At 44.5% G+C, this 22303-nt stretch overlaps 1 protein-coding gene across 1 annotated transcript; it reads right to left on the bottom strand.

The window, feature by feature from the left end:
• Positions 1-883: 883 nt before the first annotated feature.
• Positions 884-20575, bottom strand: LOC147628949 (protein BUNDLE SHEATH DEFECTIVE 2, chloroplastic-like). Its single transcript, XM_086812120.1, has 5 exons — positions 20440-20575; positions 11109-11275; positions 1577-1649; positions 1374-1470; positions 884-1198 (listed from the first exon to the last, which is right to left on the bottom strand). Exons 1-5 carry the CDS (start codon positions 20495-20497, stop codon positions 1120-1122), a joined length of 474 nt encoding a protein of 157 aa, XP_086668246.1. The 5' UTR covers positions 20498-20575; the 3' UTR covers positions 884-1119.
• Between the last annotated feature and the right edge of the window lie 1728 nt (positions 20576-22303).

The following is a 22303-nucleotide window of genomic DNA, read 5'->3' as shown; positions in this document are numbered from 1 at the left end:
CGACCATGCATTCTCTTCCACAAAAGCTTAGGACAAGGTTTGAATGGTTGGACGGTGCTAAAATCACCTCCATGTTCGTGCTTCACACATTTGAGATACAACCAATGGTGAGACTCGCTCGCCTTGAATTCAAGTTCCGCTAGAGAGACCACCTAGCTGCATGGCTTGCCTTAGCTGACACCGAGGCTAGCCACAACGTGCTATCTTCGGAGACTAGACCTCATTAGGCCACGCACCACTTGCACCATCCGCAACAACCATTACCACAACAAACAATCCCCAATCCATGACCATCAGTTGTTTTGAAGTTGAAATTCATATTGGACCTAAATCCATGATCATCGGTCTTGCAAGTTTTATGAGACCCCCTGCAGGTGCAATGAAAGAGAGCATCATCCTTGAGAGTTTTTGAAGACAAATTTTATATTGGATCTAAACTTACATACTATATTTGCGTCTTGTAGGTTTTATGTGACCCCGTAGGAACAATGAAAGAGAGTATCATCCTTCAAAGTTTTTAAAGACAATTTATATTGGATCTAAACCTGCGTCTTCCAAGTTTTATGTGACCAGTGCAGGTACGATTAAAGAGAGAATCATCCTTGGGAAGGGATGGATTACAACCAATTGTGTAGTTAGTTGGCAAAAAAGAACCACAACGCACCCCATACATATCAGCATCCCAAACCTTGTCCTCCACTTGCAAGCTATCACCTCAGCCAACTTCTAACACTCAACACTCCTCTCTCCTTGCCTTGACCTCCACTTACAAGCTATCACCTCAAGTAACTAGTTACCAACATTTACATATTTTCTTGAAACAAAACTTCCTAGAATTTAAGATATTTTGAGAGAGAGAGAGAGAGAGAGAGAGAGAGAGAGAGAGAGAGATTACTTCTATTGGGGGCAGTTATTCAATGTTTCATTGAAGATACCAAAGTTGATGACCAAAAAGTGCTGAATAAAGTTCCAAATTCACAAGGAGCCCTCTTCCAAGAAGGGGGGAAAACTAGCTTTCCTAAACAAGCACGAGAAAATTCGAATATTTAAGATACAACATGAGGTGATTTGGTACCAAAAAGACTATGGCAGCTAGCTCTACACAAAAATGTTCTTTTTTCAATCTTCAAAAGAACTCAAGTAGCCCCCTAAAAACCCAGCACCATTGCAGTTTCCACAAAGGATCTCTCTTTTACCTCTGCAAGAAACCGAAATTGATTTAATAAAGACCCACTACAGATCTACGAAGAGATCAAAAACCTTCTGCCTTTAAAATACATCAGGAGTCGTTTCATGTTTTCCACCTGGAGATTCTTATCTAGTGATCTAAAGTGTCAACAGGGTTGAGCAGTTCAAAGTGCACAAGTATGTACCTGCAGAGCCAGCAGATTGTCCCAGCCTTGAATTGACCGTCAAAAAAATCTTGTTTGTTGATCCCATCTCCCTTGCATTGTGAACATACAATAGCTCCTGAGATAACATGCTCTTCCATTAGTACATCGACTATTCATTAAGGCTTTAAGCTTTAAGGCATTATCCGAATCGATGTGCAATTGAGTGAAAAGTAACTCAATACCATTCCCATCACACTGTTTACATAAGATACTTTCTGTGGTCGAAGTTGATGGTGACTTGGTTGGTTCTGTGGCCTGAAAGGAAACAAAACACTTCAATTATGATGCTATCTCAATCCTGGCAAAAACAGCCAAGTCTTTCACCTTGAGAAAATTCCATGCTTGATGTGTTCTTTAGTGACGAATACAAATCAGCACAGTTTACAAACTCTCTTTTGGATTAAACATAACACATTCTTGTCAGCATTTGAAGCAGATGGCAGACTCTAAGCTGGACCCTGTAAGAAGATTGCATTGAAATGACCAACAAATCAACTAGTAGCCCAAAAGAAATTATTCTCGAAAGGCTGCAAACACTGAATTGATCTGAGCATCAAAGCAAATAGTTAACAAGAAAACTGTTGCAAGAAGAAAAACTCTTAGGGCAGACACAGAAAACTATCACAAGAAGACGGGACCTTCAAAGGGAGAGATCTATACATAGAAGTCTCGCTACAAACATCATCGTCAAATGTCCTTATGTGGTTAGTGCATGTGTAGAGAGAAAAATCTTAAGGATCAATGCTAAACTGCAAGGAAACTGTTCTACGTAAGTTACACATGACCCGTTTTGCAGGGTGGAGCCCCCAAAAGAGATTGGGTTCCCTGTTGTAAGTACCTAGAGACACGTTTCACAGCCTGCCAATGCTTAGAACTTGGGCTATGCATGAATCTGCTCAGCTGACCATACTGAATGTTTGGTCATGTATTGCACAAGTAAATCAAGCATCCAACAGCCCGGCTAAAGATCATGGCATCAAATGGTGCACCAGCATCATGAAGACTAAGCCTAGCACCTAGTTCCAAAGGAGTGGAAACAGGCTTATAGTCTTCAAATTTAAACCTTTTCAACAGCCCTTTTATATACTTGGACTGCAACGTAACAATGCCATCATCACGCTGGATAAACTGTATACTCAAATAGTGGTGCACTGGACCCAGATATGTCACCTCAAATGGCAAATGTAATTCAGGTTTGAATGCTCAAATATTGTCATCATTAGGTCCCGTGAGTATGATGACATCCACATAAATGATGAGCACAATCAAATCCTCTCCATCCTTCCGAACATAGAGGGTGCTCTTAGTTGGGCTATTCTGGAAACCCTCACCAATCAAGTATGTATGGATTTTCTCATATCAAGCTCAGTTTGTTTAAGACGATATAATGCCTTCCTTTACATTCATACTTTATGTTCATGGCCAGGTTCTCATCATCGCACAATGTGTGGACACATGCATAACCAACATAACTTTCAGAAGCATGTTTTGAGGAACCAGCCCTAGTCCTATCAGAAATGGGATCTGAAAGGCGGCTGTCTTGCAATGTTTGCAACAGCCATCTAGGCATATTTCGCGTCTCCTGTGTTGTTGTCCTTTCATCTCTGACTGCATCATCAATAGCCCCTTGATCAACATTCTGATTTTCACCATTAATAATTAATGAGCTGATCCAACGCTGTAGGGGAATGTCAGGTGCACACCCATCAGGTGTACAAGTGGCATGGCATCATCAAGCATTAATCAGGACCAACATCAATCTTCATGAGCATGTAAGGCATTTATTTGCATCAGGTCGGGGCTGTTAGCACCAGCCGACAGCACATTATGACCAGCCGACAGCACATTATGGGCAGCCAACAGCATTTATGGCATTTATGGAAGGTCGTGAGCATCTAGGAGTTGGCCGACCAGCATCATTCACACATATATATAGAAGCGCATCAATTCAGGTCATTCATCTCAGATCAGCATCTCATAGATCCTCTCCTCAGCGTTTCCTTCTTAGGCAACAAGGAGAGCATCAGTTCGTAATCTTCCATCAGCGTTTTCAGCATACAGACAGCATCAGGTCCAAGTTTCTCTTCAGCGTTTCCTTCCCAGGAGACAAGGGAAGTCAACGGGACAGAAGTTCACTCAGTATATAGTCATCATAGGCAGCATATTCAGTCCATGATCTCATCTCTCTTCAGTGTTTCCTATCCATGGAGCAAGGGAGACAACAGGTCGGCTGTTTAGCCAGCATATTTAGCACATAGTTCATCATTCCTACCTCCTACATAGAGGGAAGCCGGCATCGAAGGGTGGACCTCAGCATTGGAGCAGGGAGCAGTCCTCAACATCAGCATTCACCATATCCCTCTCATCCCGAGAAGGATCTTCATCTAGGACAGCATCATAGATCTAGATCTCATTGTAACCCATTCATCTAATATAGCTGCATTGCATTGCATTGACACTATTTGTCTATTTCTTAAGCATCATTAAGTGAAGTTTAGTTAGCCTAAGGTTGTGTTTACTACGATCAATCCCTCACATGTCACCGATAGAGATGATAGCCTTTGCTTTCCTTGCTCTATCCCACAAATATTTCATAGCCTTATCATCAAGCTTGGCATGGCATTGCTCACGCACAAGAGCATAAGCCAAACATTCAAATACCCTTCTATGATCAACTTTGGGCTTGCTTTGAAACCAAGCTTCATGAGGCGTAATTGTCTTCAATGCCTTGGTTGGACATCTGTTAATAAGCACAAACGTAGCGCGAGAAACAGCTTCCATCCAAAACCTGTGTGAACCATGCATCGTGCCATCTCCATATGAGACATGTTCTTCCTCTCAACAGCCCTACTATTTTGCTGAGCTATGTATGGCACCATGGGTTGATGCTTTATGCCTCTTTCCACCAAATAAGCATTGAAAGCATGTGACATGTACTCCCTGTAAATCATGGCATCAAATGGTTCACCAGTATCATGAAGACACTCAGCCTAGCACCTGGTTCCATAGGAGTGGAAACAGGCTTAGAGTCTTCAAATTTAAACCTCTTCAACAGCCCTTTTATGTATTTGGACTGCAACGTAACAATGCCATCATCCTGTTGGATAAACCGTATAATCAAATAGTAGTGCAATGGACCCAGATTTGTCATCTCAAATGTCGAATGTAATTCATTGTTGCATGCACGGAAGCCTTGTTGTACTGATCCACAGCCCTAAGCCTGATTAAGAACAAGATGTAGATTAGCACATGATTAAGACAAAGGAGAGAGAGAAGAAGAGAGAGATTGGTGTCAGGGTTTTTCTTGTATTTTATATGGTAAAAAAAAGGTGGCTTAAATGCTTGTATATGCTTAGGTCTTGGTCAGCCCCAAAAGGGGTGACCTTCCAGCCCCTTCTACATATCTTCTACTACTTGTTGAATGAGGGAACTTGATGAATGAACTGATTATAAACTTGATGCTTATATATATGTTGGGGAAGGTGGTCAGCCAGTGCAAACTGTTGTCGGCCTGCTGCATGGACAAAAAACCCTGAAAATTACTCATTAATGCTGCGCTTTTGTCTTCTGGTCTTGCCACACTTTCTGCCTACTGTAGAGCATCTGGCCACCTTCTATAGAAGGCTCTGCTGCCAGCCGACAAGGTACTTGCTGCCAACCGATAGGCCCCTATGCCTTCCCATGATGTTTGCTAATGTAGATGCTGCTGATGATGATGATGATGATGATGATGATGATGATGTTGATGGTGATGTGCTGATGAAGATGATGCTACTGATGCTACTATTGATGACTTAAATGCTGACTTTAACTGATGATTAGTCACGGATTAAGACTGTTCATGTAGAGGATTAGCCATGGCACGGGCGTGCACGTGACATTCCCTTTTGCTAAACTTGATGACAGGGTGGACACTCTGTCATCCTTCCTCCCTGGACTGCTATTGACTTTGAACTCTACTGCCTTTGACCTTCTACTTTAACTGACTTTGACTTTAACTGATATTTTTGTCTGAACACCTTCACTCCTGATCTCCACTTCCAAGTTTTGCTGAAGAACTGAGCATTTGTTCAACTGTTGTGCCCATGCCTACATTCCCTTACCCTTAACACAGTGGTGGGTCACCTGCTGGAACTGATCATGCTGTTACTAGGCCTTTGGAACTGATCTGAGAGCTTAATGATGTACTGGTTCTATGTACATACCCTCAGGGAATGCTTCCTCCGGCTTCGACTGTGGTTGCAGTCCAGTCCATCTGCTAGCCTACTGCATCCTTTCTGTTGAAATTGTGCACCTTCCTTGGGACAATGCTTAGTGGGCTGAGCCTGAATGCTTTGATACCAATGTTGCGTGGAAGCCTTGTTGTACTGATCCACAGCCCTAAACTTGATTAAAAACAAGATGCTGATTATCAACACAAGACAAAGAAGAGAGAAGAAGAGAGAGATTAGTGTTAGGGTTTTCTTGTATTTTATATGGTACAAAAAGGTGGCTTAAATGCTTGTATATGCTTAGGCCTTGGTCAGTACCAAAAGGGGTGACCTTCTCACCCCTTCTACATATCTTCTACTAACTATTAGACTTGTTGAATGAGGAAATGAACTGATTATGAACTTGATGCTTATACATATGTTGGGAAAGCTAGTCGGCTAGTGCAAACTATTGTCAGCCTGCTACATGGACAAAAAACCCTGAAAATTACTCATTAATGCTGCGCTTTTGTCTTCTAGTCTTGCCACACTTGCTACCTAATGTAGAGCATCTAGTCACCTTCTACACAGGACTTTACTGCCAACCGACAGGCCCCTATGCCTTCCCATGATGTTTGCTAATGTAGATGATGATGATGATGATGATGATGTATTGTTGCTACTGCTGATGATGACCATGATGTGATGATGATGATGATGATGATGTATTGTTGCTACTGCTGATGATGACCATGATGTGATGATGAAGATGATGCTACTAATGACTTCAATGCTGACTTTAACTGATGATTAGTCAAGGATTAAGACTATTCATGCAGAGGATTAGCCGTGGCATGGGCATGCACATGACATTCATCCACACAAATGTTGAGACAATCAAATCCTCTCCATCCTTCCCAACATAGAGGGTTCTCTTAGTTGGGCTATTCCAGAAACCCTGACCAATCAAGTGTGTCTGGATTTTCTTATACCAAGCTCAGCTTGTTTAAGACCATATAATGCCTTCCTTAACATGAGTACTTTAAGTTCCTGGCCAAGTTGCACAAAACCAATGGGTTGTAAGACACACTTCTTCATGCAAATCCCCATTCAAAAAGGCAGGTTTGATATCCAACTAATGCACTCTCCATCCGGAATGAGCCGCCAAAGCAATAACACACCTGATGGTAGTCATCCTAGAAGTGGGAGCAGAAATCTCATCATAGTCAATGCCTGTCTATTGGGCATATCCCTTTGCTACAAGTCTCGCCTTGTACCAATCAATAGTACCTACCATCAGACTTTCTTTTGACTTTGAAAATCCATTTTGTGCCAATACCTAAGTCGTAGTTGTCAAGTACGATACCGTATGTGTTATATAAAATTTTTCTTATCGTACGATAAAATACGGTGTTAAAAAAAGTCTTATAAACTTAGGTATTTCCAATTCCAGATATGGAGGTTTTTTTTTTTTTAATAGGAGGGAAGCATCATAGTACAGAGGAAGCTCAAGAAAAAATAAAATTTTTTTTTTGGGAAAACAATTTTGAAAAAAAATCGAAACTAGAAAAATCTGTACGAGCCCGTACGGTATCGTACCATATGGTATTCCGTACGATATGGTGTCGTACGCTATACGGAAACAACTATGACCTAAGTCAACTAAATCCCAAGTGTCTTTACGTTGTATGGAGTCACATTCATGTTGCATGGCACGGTCAACAATGCTGATTTTCATGTGCATCTTCAAAAGATGCATGCTTCTCATCATCGCAGAATGTGTGGACACAGGCATAACCAACATACTTTCCATAAGCATGTTTTGAACCAGCCCTAGTCCTACCAAGATGGGATTTGAAAGGCGGTTGTCTTGCAATGTTTGCAACAGCCATCTAGGCATAGTTTGCGTCTCTTGTGTTGTTGTCCTTTCATCTTTGATTGAATCATCAATAGCCCCTTGACAACATGCTGATTTTCAGTAGGTGTGTTTTTTTATGATATCTTGGTATTTTCCAAGAATGAGCAAGAATACCACCAACATTTGGCCATTGTTTTTGAAGAGCTTCATAACCACAAGCTCTTCATTAATGCGAAGAAGAATGAATTTTTCCTTTCCGAGATTCACTATTTGGGCCATATTGTATCAAAGAATGGCGTCATGATGGATCCTGCAAAGATTGAAGCCATTCGGAATTGGCATGAGCTATTTTCTGTACATGAAGTACGAAGTTTTTTGGGTTTATGCTCATATTACAAGTGTTTTATCTGTCCATTTTAAGGTTTTGCACAGATTCAGCATACGAGGATTTTTATATAGCTATTGCAGTACCCGTACAACATCATATTAGGGTTTCTACCTCTGTCTATACAGCCTACATGGCATCCGTACAGGCCGCGTCTCTGTTCGTACAGCTGTTGTACTTGCCTGCTGTTGCACGCTGTACCAGCTGCACTTAATTGTACACGATTGTGACTGTATGTACCTGATGTACTTGCAGCTGTACCTTCACCCAATTGTACGTGCTCATACACGTGTGCCCCCACCCGTAGTTGCAGTACCCGCTTGTGCATTTCGGTAGCACACAGATTAGGGTTTCAACACAGATTGGGGCTTTTCACAAAATTGGAGAGAATCTACGAAATTGAAGCTTCTGTAAACTTGGAAATTTGGGGGTTTTGCACAAATCAGCCTCTACATCAAAATTGGGCCTTCTGCATCAACAAAAATTTGGGGCTTTTCTTATGCAAATATCCATTTGACAAATTCAAGGTGAAATTCAATAATGTGCCTAGCTTTTCAATCAATTTCTTGCAGGTATTTAAACTTTGGTGCATGGCATCATTACTTGTAGAAGATTTTAGCAAAGCAGTGTCCATTTTGTGTATCTGATATTTTCCATAAGCAATGGCTTAGCAAGGACAAGATGTATTTGGTGTCTTTGCACAGTAAGATAAGCTTGATGGGAGTACTTATCCCCTTTGGAGCTTCATGATCAGAAATATCTTGGTAGCCAAAGGCCTGTGGGGCCTTGTGATTGGAGAGGACACCCGTCCTTCTACTATTCATCAGCAAGAACTCCCGCAAGGGGTGGTGGTAGAGGCTATCTACAAGAGCAAGAGCAACATGCTGCACCAGCTCCAACAGAGGAGCAAAGGAGATGGGATGCGAGAGATGCACAATCTGTCTCTCATTGCATTGTCAGTCAAGAGGTTAACAATACCTCACATCAGGTCTTGCAGTACTGCCAAACTTACATGGGATAGCTGATCACTCTACTACTTTGAATTCATTGCCTCCATCTTATCTTGGTGTCCACAAGAAAGTCTTGCAAAAGAGAAGAGAGATTTTGGCATGTCAGTGCTTCAATTCTAAATGCCAAGAATGAATTACTGCTACAAAGAATGATGTGTGGTACTTTGACAGTGGTGCCTCTCGGCACATTACGTCGCGGAAACAGTTGTTTACTTATCTTGGGACTGCACCCCCAGGTAGAAATATTTCATGTGCCAACAACTCTTCATATTTTGTGAAGGGTGTTGGAAAGATAGTGATCACCACTGCAAATGGTGGGACTATCACTCTCTCAGATGTGTTATATGTACCTGGCATCAAGAAGAAATTGCTTTTAGTGTCTGCCATTGTTAGAGCTCATCTATTGGTAGAGTTCATTGATGATAAGTGCAAAGTGCTTGATTGTAATGATGGTAATATCATTGTGGCTTCTGGTACACTATGCCATGGGTTGTACAGATCGGATAAGTATGACAGAGTTGCACATGATGCATATGCGGTGACAGCTACATCTGCAACGGCTGATGCAGAGCGTTGGCATGCACGTTTTGGAAATGTCAACTTTGGTAGTTTGATGCTTTTATAGAGACATCTAATGGTTTCACAAATGCCACATTTAGAGACACATATCAAACATGTTTGTGAGGGGTGTATATTGGGTAAAATGCATTGGAAACCATTCCCAAAAGATGGTTCAATCAGGGCTGTTCGGAAATTACAGCTCATACATTTTGATGTTTGTGGTCCCATGAGGACACCATCTTTGGACGGACGGATGTACTTTGTCACATTCATTGATGAACTTTCTAGATTTGCTTGAATTTATCCGCTAAAGGCAAAGTTAGATCTCTAAAGTGGCAAAATGGTGGGCAAAGGCAGCTGCCCAAGGGTGGCAACCACTGCTCTCATACCACTATTGGGTTTAAGGTTAGGTTTAGGGTTAGCAATGAAGCACACAATGCACAGTCGCCTTGCAGAAGGAGAGAGAGTGAAACAACATGATGCACACAATAATGAGATTAGGGTGCAAGTACAAAAGCGAGTGACTTAATAAGTCGTTTTACACACTTTTTATTTTCACACGAGGGAAAAAACCCTTCAGTGTGAAGGTAAAAAGGGCCGCGGTGTTCCTAGTTCACATGGTCACTACCATAAGTCTCACAGAAGTTCTATCACTTCTCCACCTGGCAGAGTATTAGCTTTACTGGACTATGCAGACAAAGTGTGGAAACCATTACAAAAGTATTGTATCCTACCATTAAGGATCATTGAGTTATCGAAACGAAACACTGCCACTGCAATCAGAAGAGGGCCATAGAAGACAAGTTTCGATCATTTAGGCCTGCAGAGCTTGAAAGATTACAAAGCAATCTGCTACCACAACAGGTTGGGTTGCTTGTAAAGCCCCATGAACGCCCATGTGCTGTTTCCCACACTTTTCCTGCTTCTTATCTTGACTTGCACAACACTGCAGCGTGCTGCTTTTTTTGGCTAACTAATTGCCTAAGTTGATCCATACCTGACAATACTTTCCAGATCCTGGCCATCTTATAAACTACGATGACCAGCAATGATTTTGCCTCAAGGTGCCACATTCCCATCTTTAGCAAATGCTCCTGTTGTCCAAACTTCTCCTGCTTCCTATCTTGACTTGCACAACACTACAGCCAATTTATTGCTACTTTTTTTGGCTAACTGATTGCCTAGGTGGTCCATACCTGACAACACTTTCCAGATCCTTGTCTTCTTATAAACTATGATGACCAGAAAGAATTTTGCCTGAAGGTGCCACATTCCCATCTTTAGTAAATGCTCCTTGCATGCATCCCCTTGCCTCTCAAGTCCAGGCAACGTTTCCTCCCTATATAAGGGCTCAAATGGGAGCCTCAGTACCCGGTAGTCATAGCCAGGTCATGCAACACCAAGAAATCATAGAGATATGATGAAAGCTCATTGCATTACCAAGGGATCGTAGAGATATGATGAAAGGCCAGCATGATACCCAAATGGCAAAGGTCTTTCAGAAGTACAACTTTTTAATGATTATTTCACTTTTTTGTTGGGCATGAGTTTAACCATTTGAATAGAAACTAGCTTTTCCAATCCAACATGAGTGCCTTCCATTTGAATTCTTAGAATCAAGCCATCGAAAATAAGTTGTGCAAACAGATAATTTTCCAATGGGAATGATAAAAGCTTAGCTAGCATCATCTCCCAATAATTATCACCTACCTTTACTTTCATACCCCTGCGTCCCTCTGACAGTAGGCCCTCTCTTTTGGAAAAGATTCCCTCACTGCTATGGTCCTTACTAGCACAACAGGTTGCACTTGAAAAACTCTGTACCGCTACCTTGTCTTCAAATCCAAGATTTTTCCTGTTCCTCCATTGAGAGGTTCCTGCAAAGCCTTCTTTATTCAGATAAACGCAAACTCGATTCTCCATCTCAAAAGACTCCGGCTTGATTTAGAATTAAATCTAATGGCAGCTCAAAAGTAGAAGACAACTTGATTCATAAAAAGCTTACAGATTTCAAAGATGCACAATATATGAGGAAGAGACCGTTCTTCATCGACATACACCCGGGAAGTTTTAAAAACTTCCAAAATAAATTTTATTTTCTGTTTATGTGTGTGTCATGGCTTCTCTGTACCAGAAGTCCCCTGAAATTGAATACAATAATCCTTTGTGTTTTCATTTGTAATGCCTTGTTTCTAAAAGGCTTCGTCATTCTCATCATATCCCTGCTTAGAGCAAGGGAGTTTGTATTTTTCGGAGGGAAGATGTATGTTGCAGATATATGGTGGTTCGGAGGGAAGCTGTATGTTGCAGATATATGGTGGCTCTCCCATGAATCAGACCCGGCTTGAGTTCCAGGATGTTGGTGCCATTGTCTCCCTGAAAGCAAAACTTGGTCTCTGAGTCTTTCGCAAAGACCATGCTTTGGTCAGCCCCTGAGCCATGCTCGTATGTGAGCCTTTGAGCCATGCTCATACCAGCCCCTGACTCTGAAACAGAGAACAAGCCATGTTCTTGCTATAGCTGAGTACATGGTACAGTCCGGAGGCTATCCTGAAGCTACTATTGAAGGTCTTCTCAAGCATCTCCACCTTTTCTCCGAAGGGGGGTTTGTTGGGATTGGGAGTCTCGTGTGTGTGAACCTCTGTTTGTGTGTGAACAGCCCCTAAAAGGGTTATTGTTCTAGTAGTGTGTGAACACACTCTAATAAGTGGATAAGATAAGTGTGCCATGTGGCATCCACTTATTAGAGTTTAATATTTGTATGGGTCAAAAGATAAGGCTACAAGCCTACAAAAGCATTGTACATGGTGAGCATCAATAACTTCTATCACATCAATCAATCGCATCATTGAGACATGCAATACACTCTCTCTCTCTCTCTCTCTCTCACACCGGAACTCTAAAGGGGGAGCGAGCACATTGGACCACTTGATGGGATCTCCTTCATTGATACCTGATGTGCGGGGTTTCACGATTTCCAGTAGGCCCATTGGCGTAGCAGCCGATCATGCATACCTGAGTTTCACAGTAGTAGGTAGATCCCCGAGAGATGGGCCAGCCACTCATCTACCTAGGTACTCGAGATACCAGTTTACACGTGAGACAGTTGGGTTTACCGAGATGCAGTATCTGATGGCTTGTTCGCTTTAGACCCGCGTAGCCCTCTAGACGAGATCACGAGAGGATTGGCAGGTGTACTACATGCATCTGCCTCATATGCGTTTCCCTACACTATGATCCCTTCCACCCACCCCTGCAGCACTGCCCCACAGAACAGTTGGTATGATGATGAGTGTCGTGAGACACGAGCACAGCTACAGCGTGAGATTTCCATTGGGTCTCAACGCATAGACAGGCCAGGATGATCTTTCGGCGCCTTGTGCGAAGGAAGAAACGAGCCTATCTGGCTAAGCTAGAGGAGGAGATCTACCAACTCTTCCTCGGGAAGGACAGCAAGAGGGCATGGAAGATGTTTTAGGAGAGACAGCCTGGTACTCCGATTACTGCACCTGAGGCATGGCATACTTATGCCAGAGAGCTATATGATGCACCAGGACAACCCCCCCACCCCCCCTCCACTGGGAGCTAGACCAGCTAGTAGCACCTTTTTTACTATGCGGATGGTGCTAGATGCGATAGACAGGTTACAGAATGGAAAGGCACAGGATCACGATTGGCTAGTTGGAGAGCACTTCTCATATGCATGAGACACTTTGGCTCCGCTCATCGTACATGTGTTTAATCGTGCCATTTGTGAGGGTTTCCCGACAAGCTGGACAGAGCATATCATTGTACCACTCTTTAAGAGTGGGGACCCCATGGTACCAGGCAACTACAGGTCGATCATGATTGGTCATTACTTGGCCAAACTATATGGCTCTATATTGGAGTTGGAGCTGAGCCGATGGGCAGAGAGGCATGGTCATCGAGCACATGGACAAGCTCGCTTCAGGAGAGGATTTACTACCTTGGATCACATACTAACACTTTGGGCACTTATTGAAGAGGGCAGGGCACAGAAGAGAAGGATATAGTGCTGCTTTGTGGACTTCCGCAAAGCCTTCGATACCGTACCACGTGCCAGGCTTATGCACAGATTGCATGACATTGAGGTACCCGAGGATATGCAGTGGGGGATATATGCTTTGTATGAGTCTGTGATAGGCAGAGTCCGAGCTCCAGGCGGACTATCTGATAGGGTGACTAGCACGATAGGGGTGAAGCAGGGATGCCCGCTATCGCCCACCCTCTTTGGACTGTACATTGATGCGGTCTCTGATTATGTAGACAGATTGGGAGGCCCAGGGGCATGCCTCGCAGGGCTGTTGATACCCATCTTGTTATATGCTGATGATATTGTTCTAATCTCAGACTCTCCGGAGGGATTACAGAGACACCTGGATGCATTACAGGCTTTCTGTGCGGATAGAGATCTGACAGTGAACCTTGGGAAAACCAAGGTTATGGTGTTTAACACCACACAGGCATGGGTGATGAGATCAGAGCCTCAGTTCACTTTCCGAGGGGAGCCGGTAGAGTACGTCAGGTCATATGTCTCCTTGGGAGTTACTTTCACAGGACCGCGTTTCTCCCTGAAGGAGGCAGCAGCAACTAGATTAGCTCGAGGGCATGCAGCCTTGGGGGCACTTGAGAGGCAGTGTGCACACATACAGTTTCAGGAGCCACGCACCAAATTGTGGCTATTTGATACGCTTGTCACACCAACCCTCCTGTACGGAGCTCCAATTTGGGAGCCCATTATACATCACATATCTCAGAGAGGGACTATTGAGGCAAATGGAGAGACCACTGATTATGATGATCGCCCGCATGATTCGGAGCAAATCAGCAGTACCACATGAGATTGTTCGGGCTGAGCTCGGTGCCCCACCCCAGTAGTAACCGAGGTCCTATTCCAAGCAGTTACCTTTTTACAACAGCTATGAGAGCTCCCTCAGCAGAGGTACTCCCGATTGGCATTGACCTCATCCATACAGTTGGCAGAGGATGGAGATACTCATTGCTGGTACGCTCAGATAAGATCATGGTTTGACCTACATGGTTTGCGGATAGAGGCACTACCACCCTTTCAGTATAGTCTGGATTGTCCATTTTTGGATCTCACCCGCTCAGAGCAAAACCGCGTGATCAGAATGGATATCATCAAAGTGGACACAGAGAGGACATGGACTAGCCCCTTGAGCCCTTAGGCACGAAAATGGCTCATTACAAGAGCCATTTTCTACACCTCTCACCAAATGATTTTATCACCCGCCCAGCGTACATGGATGTACACCTATCACATGGGATACGTTGTGCCATTGGACAGATCCGGACCTCATCACACCAGCTGCGGATTGAGACATGGCAATATGTGCATCAAATCTTGGATGACCGCATTCGTCAACTATGCTACCAGGAGGTAGAGACAGAGGAACACTACATTTGCCCGATGTACAGTCTATTATGAGATCTGAGGGAGATATCACTGCCTCTTCCGAGAGGGTTTTGGGCCGTTACGCAGGGTCATGGAGTTTGAGGATCAGAGATGCCTGGGATTGTTTCTACTTGAGCTCAGGAGACACAGAGAGACCCTCTTGGCAGACAGGAGGCCGAGCCATGATGTACCTAGACAGAGGACCCTGACAGATTTCTTCGACACCAGCACCAGCAACCCAGCCCATACACCTCCTGATACCTCCTCCATTGGGCCATCAGGGCAACGACCACGCTCCTAGGGAGTCACCACTGATAGAGCAGTTATCTTATGTCGTGCTCGTCGGCCACGCCCACCAGAATCCCGACCACGGTATCCTCACCATCACCAGATCAGAGCCATTATTGCTTGGCATCGGAGGCGCCTACCTCGCTTCTACGAACTCTCCATTCTAGACAGGCCCATGGCGGAGATACTTGATCTAAGGAGAGGGCAACACTTCAACTGATCAGCATACATGGATCTACCTGATATACATTTTTCAATATTTTCCAGTTTTTTCTACTTAGTATCATCTCGGAGTCTTACAGTTCTGTTCTTATAACTGTAGGACAATCAGTTTATTGTACTTTTTAGTCTCATTTAGTTGTTCTCTTTGATGAGACACCAACTTCACATGTACTCTCAGTTTGGGTCTCATAGGCCATTATGGCCTCTTAGAGACGTTAATATATCATTTCATTTCTCTCTCTCTCTCTCTCTCTCTCTCTCTCTCTCTCTCTCTCTCTGCACACACACACTTTCTTTTTTTAGTAAAAATCAATTTCCTATTACCAAGAAACAATATACCTCTGCACACATTCACACCACGGATCTCTTTGATCCCCCATAGCTTAGGCTTCTAACACTAACCTACACTCGTTGCCTCCTTCACCCCACCTCCCCAGGCAAAACCACCAATATCCATATTCTTGGGCTTGGCTACTCTTAGGTGGAGTTCAACTCACCTGCAGAGCGGCAGATCGACTAAGCAGGGTCCCTGTGACGAGGATCTGGTATCTGGGATACGAAAGGAGAGGGAGGAGGAGATGGAAAACGCGACGCTGGAGAGCGGGTACGCTCCTCCAGAGCCAAGATCTACGCCTTCTGCTCATCCAACTTGGCGGTCTGTTCTGCGATTGCTCGCATCATCTGCTGGAACATGTCTGTGACACTCAAGCCTGGTGCCCTAGCTGGGCTGCTGCCTGGTGCACTCTGGTCCCATGGTTCTTGGTCTCTCTCGTCGTCGAAGCTCGCCATAGCAGGAAAATGCAATTCCTTTCCAGAACGCAATCTGACCATCCACTATCTGTGTGGGAGACTTCCGGAGGCTTCCGGGGGCTAAAAACCAACCGTCCTTCGAGGGACAGGAGTCACTCCGAAAGAGGTAGTCCACCGGCGTCTAAAAACCAACCACACAAGCGAAAAAAAATCTGGTTTCTTTGCTGAATCTTTGTACTTGAAGTAGGCTCTGATACCACTGTAATATGTGGAAGCTTCGGAGAAGAATTGGTAACTTCAATACTCAAAATTCAGCACTCTTTTTGCGACGGAAATTAGCGCACAAACTGAAAGGAGAAGTGCAGAAAATAGAGAGAGAGAGAAGGAGAGATCAAGAGGACACAGTATTGGGTCCCAATTACCCTTTGTAAGGGCCCCACCACCACGGATGGTGTATTTGCTTTATTAGAATGATGAGAAATCTGAAAGAAAATACAGCAATCTTGGACTTTTTCTTGGCTGGAAAATCCCTGCCCTTGACCTTCAGTTCTCCACCCCTTTGCTTAGCAATTCCCTTGGCTTGTCTCTTGAGCTCTTGGTGGATAATGAGATAAATGATTGGGATTATGGTCTCCACTATTTATACTTCCCATCAGGAGCAATCAGCTGGTTTACTTTTCCTCCACGACTTGTTTTAATGACATTTAATGCTGAAAATGCTACGTTTTCACACTGGACTGTCCTGGCTGCCTCTGTGGGCTGCTGTCCAGTCCAGCGCAGGCTGCTGGGCAGCGCCTGGGCACTGGCCGCCTGCAGTCCAGGCTGCCCTATGGCTAGCCAACTGGCTGGGCTGGCCCAAGAGCCAGTCGGCTGCTTGGCCAAGCCCTCTTGGGCTGGCCGACAGCCTGCCCAGCCCCTCCTTGGGCTGGTGGGCAAGCCCTGGGGTGGCCCATAGCCTTCCCCGTGTCAACACTTGCTGCATACCTACATCTACACAGATGTCTGACATCTGGTGGCAGACCAAACATACAGAACAACTGACATCATTCCAGAGGGAGACTCACAACGCGGACTGGCACTGTTTCATGTGCAGGACACTGCACACCTGACCTTGAACTCATGTGCAGGACAATGCACACCTAACCTCGGACGACTAAGATGGATCCCTGGCTTACTCGTCCCAGATTGGGCTCACATGGGACCATTTCACCATCCCAGGTGCTGCACCTTCTATACAGAAATGTCTACGTGGCATCCAAGTGCGGGATGCACGTGACACCAGGGTGGGTGAAGATCCAACCCAAAAACCACATGACTTGTGCCAATTGATCTGAGCTCCTGACGCCATGCAAAAGACCTAGATGGCCTGCATGAATCTCTCAGCAGAATCATCTGAAAACTCGGAGTCAGGAAGCTCCTCCTGAGAGCGGATGGGGAGATGAAGAGCCTGTAGCCCAGCCATGAAAGTGCTCATCGCCTTAGCAACAAAGAGGAAGAGGAAGGGGTTGAGTGGGTACCTCTGACAAACTAATCTGGTAAATCGGGAACCTAGCCTAGTCCCTTGGGCGGCCAAAAAAAACTACTCGTCACCTTAGCAACAAAGAGGAAGAGGAAGGGGGCGAGTGGGCACCTCTACCAAGCTGATCTGGTAATCGGGAACCTGTCCCCTTTGGCCTCTTGAATGAGGACCTGACTGTGCACAGTGGAATAAAGCGTTGAGACTCCCAAAATCCATCTGGTCGGGAATCCCATCCGCAACATGGTGCCCTCAAGGAAAGCCCAATCCACTCTATCGCCGTAGGCTTTCTCAATGTCCGAGAGCAGCACAGCGAAATCCTCCTAGCAAAAACGGGCCGTTGGCGGTCCCTCCCAAAACGTGAAGATGTTATCCAAGATGCTCCTATCCTGGATGAAGCCTGTCTGTGTGCCATGAATCAAATCTCGGAGGGGAGGCTCGAGGTGGCAGCTTATGGCTTTGGTGAGGATTTGGTAGGGAGGGAGGGTGATGGCGCGCCAATGTCGTATCTCCTAACAGTCACCACCCTCCTTGGGAATCAAATGGATGAGCCCCTCCAAATCCCCCCTGGCATGAGGCTAATGATCATGATCTCATTGAAGGCGGCCCAGAAGCCGTCCTCCATGAGGTCCCAGTGAGGAAGGAAGAGGGAAACCGAGAGTATGTCCACTCCAAGGCATTTGCCGTGAGGCAAGTCCTGGAGGGTGTCCCTCATCCCCTCTCTCGAGAAGGGGGAGCTCAAAAATCTATGCAGTCCAGGGAAGACCACCTCTCATGTGTGCCGCCACACTCGTGAGGGGACTGCCGGCGGTCGAGAGGACATCTTTGTAGAAATACGTGGCAATCTTGGGAGGGGGGGGGGGCGGGGCGGGGGCGGGGGAGTGGGGGGGGCCATTCAAAGGTGCCATCTAGACTCCTCAGCCTACTGACCCCGTCTCGATGGTCGTGAGGTCCTCTAATCTAGAAGAAATCCCACAAGACCCTGTCCCTGCTCAAGACGAGAAGGATGCACAGGCGTGGTACCTGAACTCCACTCTCCTCTCCCCTATCAAGCATATCTCCATCTGTGACTCAAGCCACGGGCTGTCTGGGGTCTGCTCCAGGCATGGTACCTGAACTCCACTCTCCTCTCCGCTATCGAGTGTATCTCCATCTGTGACTCCAGCCACGGGCTGTCTGGGGTCTGCTCCTACAATCTTTGGAGGGAGACGAGACTCCTCGCTTGCTCTCAAAAAGCGATGAGTCTGTCCTGGGCTGCTCTTTATAAGAGCAATCCAACCTCTCTAAGCCCCACATCTAGGTCCGCTACAACTGATCCCTGTCTGAAGGTGAGAGTGCCCCATATCTCCTCAACCTGCATGCCAACCCCAGAGTCCTTTACCAAATTCTCGAGGATGTGGGCACTTTGCTTGTCATCATGCCCGGCGAGGGGTCTTCAAGGTGAAAGAAGACAGGGGCATAATTAGATAACGTGTGTGTCATATCCCCCCCCCCCAACTACATGCCCACTCATCCACAAAGTTTGTCAATGCGGCAGAGGTTCAGTCCACACCAGTGCTCACTTGACCTAGACATCAAACTTGTACCTGTCCACCCGACAAATGTGTACGGGACAACTTGACACCACTACATTCAAGATGGTTACGTCTGTGTGCGGGGCTAGCACAATCGATGTGTGCAGGATGTGCACAACTGACCCTAACCCTGCGATGGCACACTTGCTGACACATCCTTGGACAAGGACTCTCAACAGGCTAGGTGTCCGACTGCAGGATTTTGCGCTTTTCCTATAGTCATGTCCATGTCGAAGTGCAGGATGTGCGAGACACCGTTTCCACTCCGCCACCTTGGCCAAGGACCCCGTTCTCATTTGCTAGCAAATATGCTTACACACCCAAAATCGTATCTCAAGGTGCTCCAGCATATCTCATATCAACATACTAATGGGGCCTTCAACTGAACCTTAAAGAAACAAAATGAGCATGTTTCTTGAATTAATCACCCACCGTACATTGTCGTTCACCAAGCAAGAGTAACTTGTGATAAAGTCCATTGCAATATGGATCCACCTGGCATCACAGATGGGATATCATATTGGCATTCAATGATCTACTTTGTTCTACAGCCATGAATGGCATCCACTAGCACACCTCATTTATTGTCTCAAAAGCTCTTCCTAGAAAAATAGTCACATGGGATTGGCATATGACTTTCACATCCATCTTGTGATTAAACTCGAAAAGTACAAGAATCCAAACCACTCACTTGAATGTGATTAACATAATCTTCATTGAGGAACAACTCCTGAAGTTCTAAGGCAATGCAAAACATGATAATCTGAGAGAGCTTCACCCAAAACACACTGCTTTTCTTCCATAACCTAACTAAAACTGGAGGCAAATCCAATTCAAATGAACCCTATTTGTATCATGCACAGCTGTTGGAAACAACCATTTGATAGAATAATAGGACAAATCTGCTTTCGAATTCACAACTTTGCTGGAGCCAAAATGGTTCAAAACTTTGCCCTTGGCCCTTCATGGAAGTGATGTTTACTGCCAATGAGTGTGTAGCCAAGCCGTGTAGGTTTGTAACTACGAAAGGGAGGTCCTGAGATAAAATCCAAGCTCTTGGCAGCATCCAGGCCTTTTGCGGCCATAATTGTATCGCCTTTGGGGGGGAGGGCATAGGGTGGGCACTCAAAAGTTGCTACTAAAGAAGGATCTAATTGAGGAAGGAGAAAAAAAACAGATGCAGATGTTTACGTTGAGGTGAGTAGTGTGCAGGCTATACACGAAACTAATGAAACGAGGAAAAGCACGACTTACCCACGGTGGAGGCGGTCACGAATTGAGGCGAGACAATTGACACTACCGAGTTTGCCATCTTCACAACCAGGTAGCGAAATGGTCGCCTAGCCGCAAAAAAAAATCAAGATTTAGATATTTTTATCTTATCTCTCTTATATATATTATATAAGAGATATATATCTCTTATATATATTATATAGAGGAAGAGTTTCACAAATCTCCCAAGTCTCAAAAATTTGAAAGGAAGGAAGGAGGAGTATCCGTTTGTCCTACATACGCTTGTAGAGACAAGAATGGTAGCTTTTTGGCTCGTCCTTTGGTAGGCTATGTGCTATCATGTTTTGCGTATTGTACACTGTCACTCTTTACGGACCTATTTTTTCCCTGAGGTAATGTCTGTACTACATAGGTGATATTATTCATGCTCATATGAGCCCCTCTCTTCTAATGGACATTTTTGATGTTAAGACATTTGGAAGGAGAAGGAGAAGGAAAGAGAGATTTAGGAGGGGTGAAAAACGTTTTCTACATGGGAAAGGTGTTGGTGGATATCAATGCTCCACCCTTATATTGTATTGCCACTAGCTGGCTTATGTTTGTATAGCCCCCATTATGAGGAGTAGCCATGGTTGAGGGGCCCGGGGGGCACCCCACAGTATCCCCATATTCACACAAGATGATGGCCTAGGACGGCTTGGATTAGCTTTGGCACACTACCCAAATAGGCCACATGCTACACTGGATTATATCCCATAATGGTCCATGCATGGAGTAGGTAGACTTTACTTTTGGACACCATGTCTTGACATAGTGAGCTTCATCCAAGGAACCTGCAATTCTTACAAATCGTGTTTAATCTCTCTCTCTCTCTCTCTCTCTCTCTCTCTCTCTCTCTCTCTCTCTCTCTCTCTCAATTAAACCATATAAGAAAAATAATAAGAGAGCTAATACTCCCTGTAGACGTTTGCCTATCTCAGCATGTCCTGGCTCCTTATATATAAGTACAGGCCTGCAACTTGCAACCGCTTTATCTCTCTGGTTTTTTGCCAGAATATAGTCAAGTTGGTACTTAAAATTACAGGAATAGGCCTGGTCTACAACCTACCATGGGCCGTTTCGCTAAATTCAACCGTATGAAATAATAGACTTACTTTTGAGGATCTCTATCATAAAGATGCTATTGTTATCACAAATTTATTTTCTTTATATTTTTCTAATTGTTTAGAGATATTCATATACTCTCATCTCTAACTATAATTTTTATTGAATAAATATAATTAAATTCTCAAAGAAAGTTCACTCACATAACAGTCCTCCCGGGTTAAGAAAGTAATTGTCCTCAGTTGCATAGCTTGCAAAACTTGCTCTAGAAATTAGATAAAAGAAAAGTCCAACAAACCAATAGGGTTGTGTACATGGTACATTAGATCATACGTTACCAATAAAATGTGTTTAGCAAGTCCTACCAAAACCATCAACAACAAAGTATGCATGCTGTTAAATATATTTCTTTTTTCTTCAAAAAATAATAACAGTTGGTAAGAAGCATATCCGTCATACCAAAAGCCCGATATTACTGTTAAGATATCAACCATCTCGATCCATTGTCTTATATTCATGCCATATTCACCCTGGCTAATGAGCAACACATACTCACACTCTCTCCAACTATACCAGTTGTCCCCTATCACACAATGTTAGCAACTCACAACTACTAACACCGACAGCAATCATGAGTACTAACCCGTACTCAAGTCCAGTTTTCTCTAAGCCATGGGCATCTCTAATGACCCCAGAGGGTGATCAAACACACTAGATCAGTGTCTCTTTCCCGAGATAACAACTATCATCTAGTGTGTGGCAAAGAAAACCCTTCTGGGTA

Source organism: Cibotium barometz, chromosome 18 (assembly GCF_041138505.1).
Source record: "Cibotium barometz isolate CiBa-2024 chromosome 18, ASM4113850v1, whole genome shotgun sequence".
Classification (NCBI taxonomy): Eukaryota; Viridiplantae; Streptophyta; class Polypodiopsida; order Cyatheales; family Cibotiaceae; genus Cibotium; species Cibotium barometz.
This window is presented reverse-complemented; position numbering and strand designations above follow the sequence as displayed.

Coding starts and splice junctions, on each gene's coding strand:
- LOC147628949 (XM_086812120.1), bottom strand. CDS start 20,497: ATGGCAAACTCGGTAGTGTCAATTGTCTCGCCTCAATTCGTGACCGCC. Junction 1,650..11,108: donor GCAGGGGTATGAAAGTAAAG/GTAGGTGATAAT, acceptor GTTTCCTTTCAG/GCCACAGAACCAACCAAGTC. Junction 1,471..1,576: donor TAAACAGTGTGATGGGAATG/GTATTGAGTTAC, acceptor ATGTTATCTCAG/GAGCTATTGTATGTTCACAA.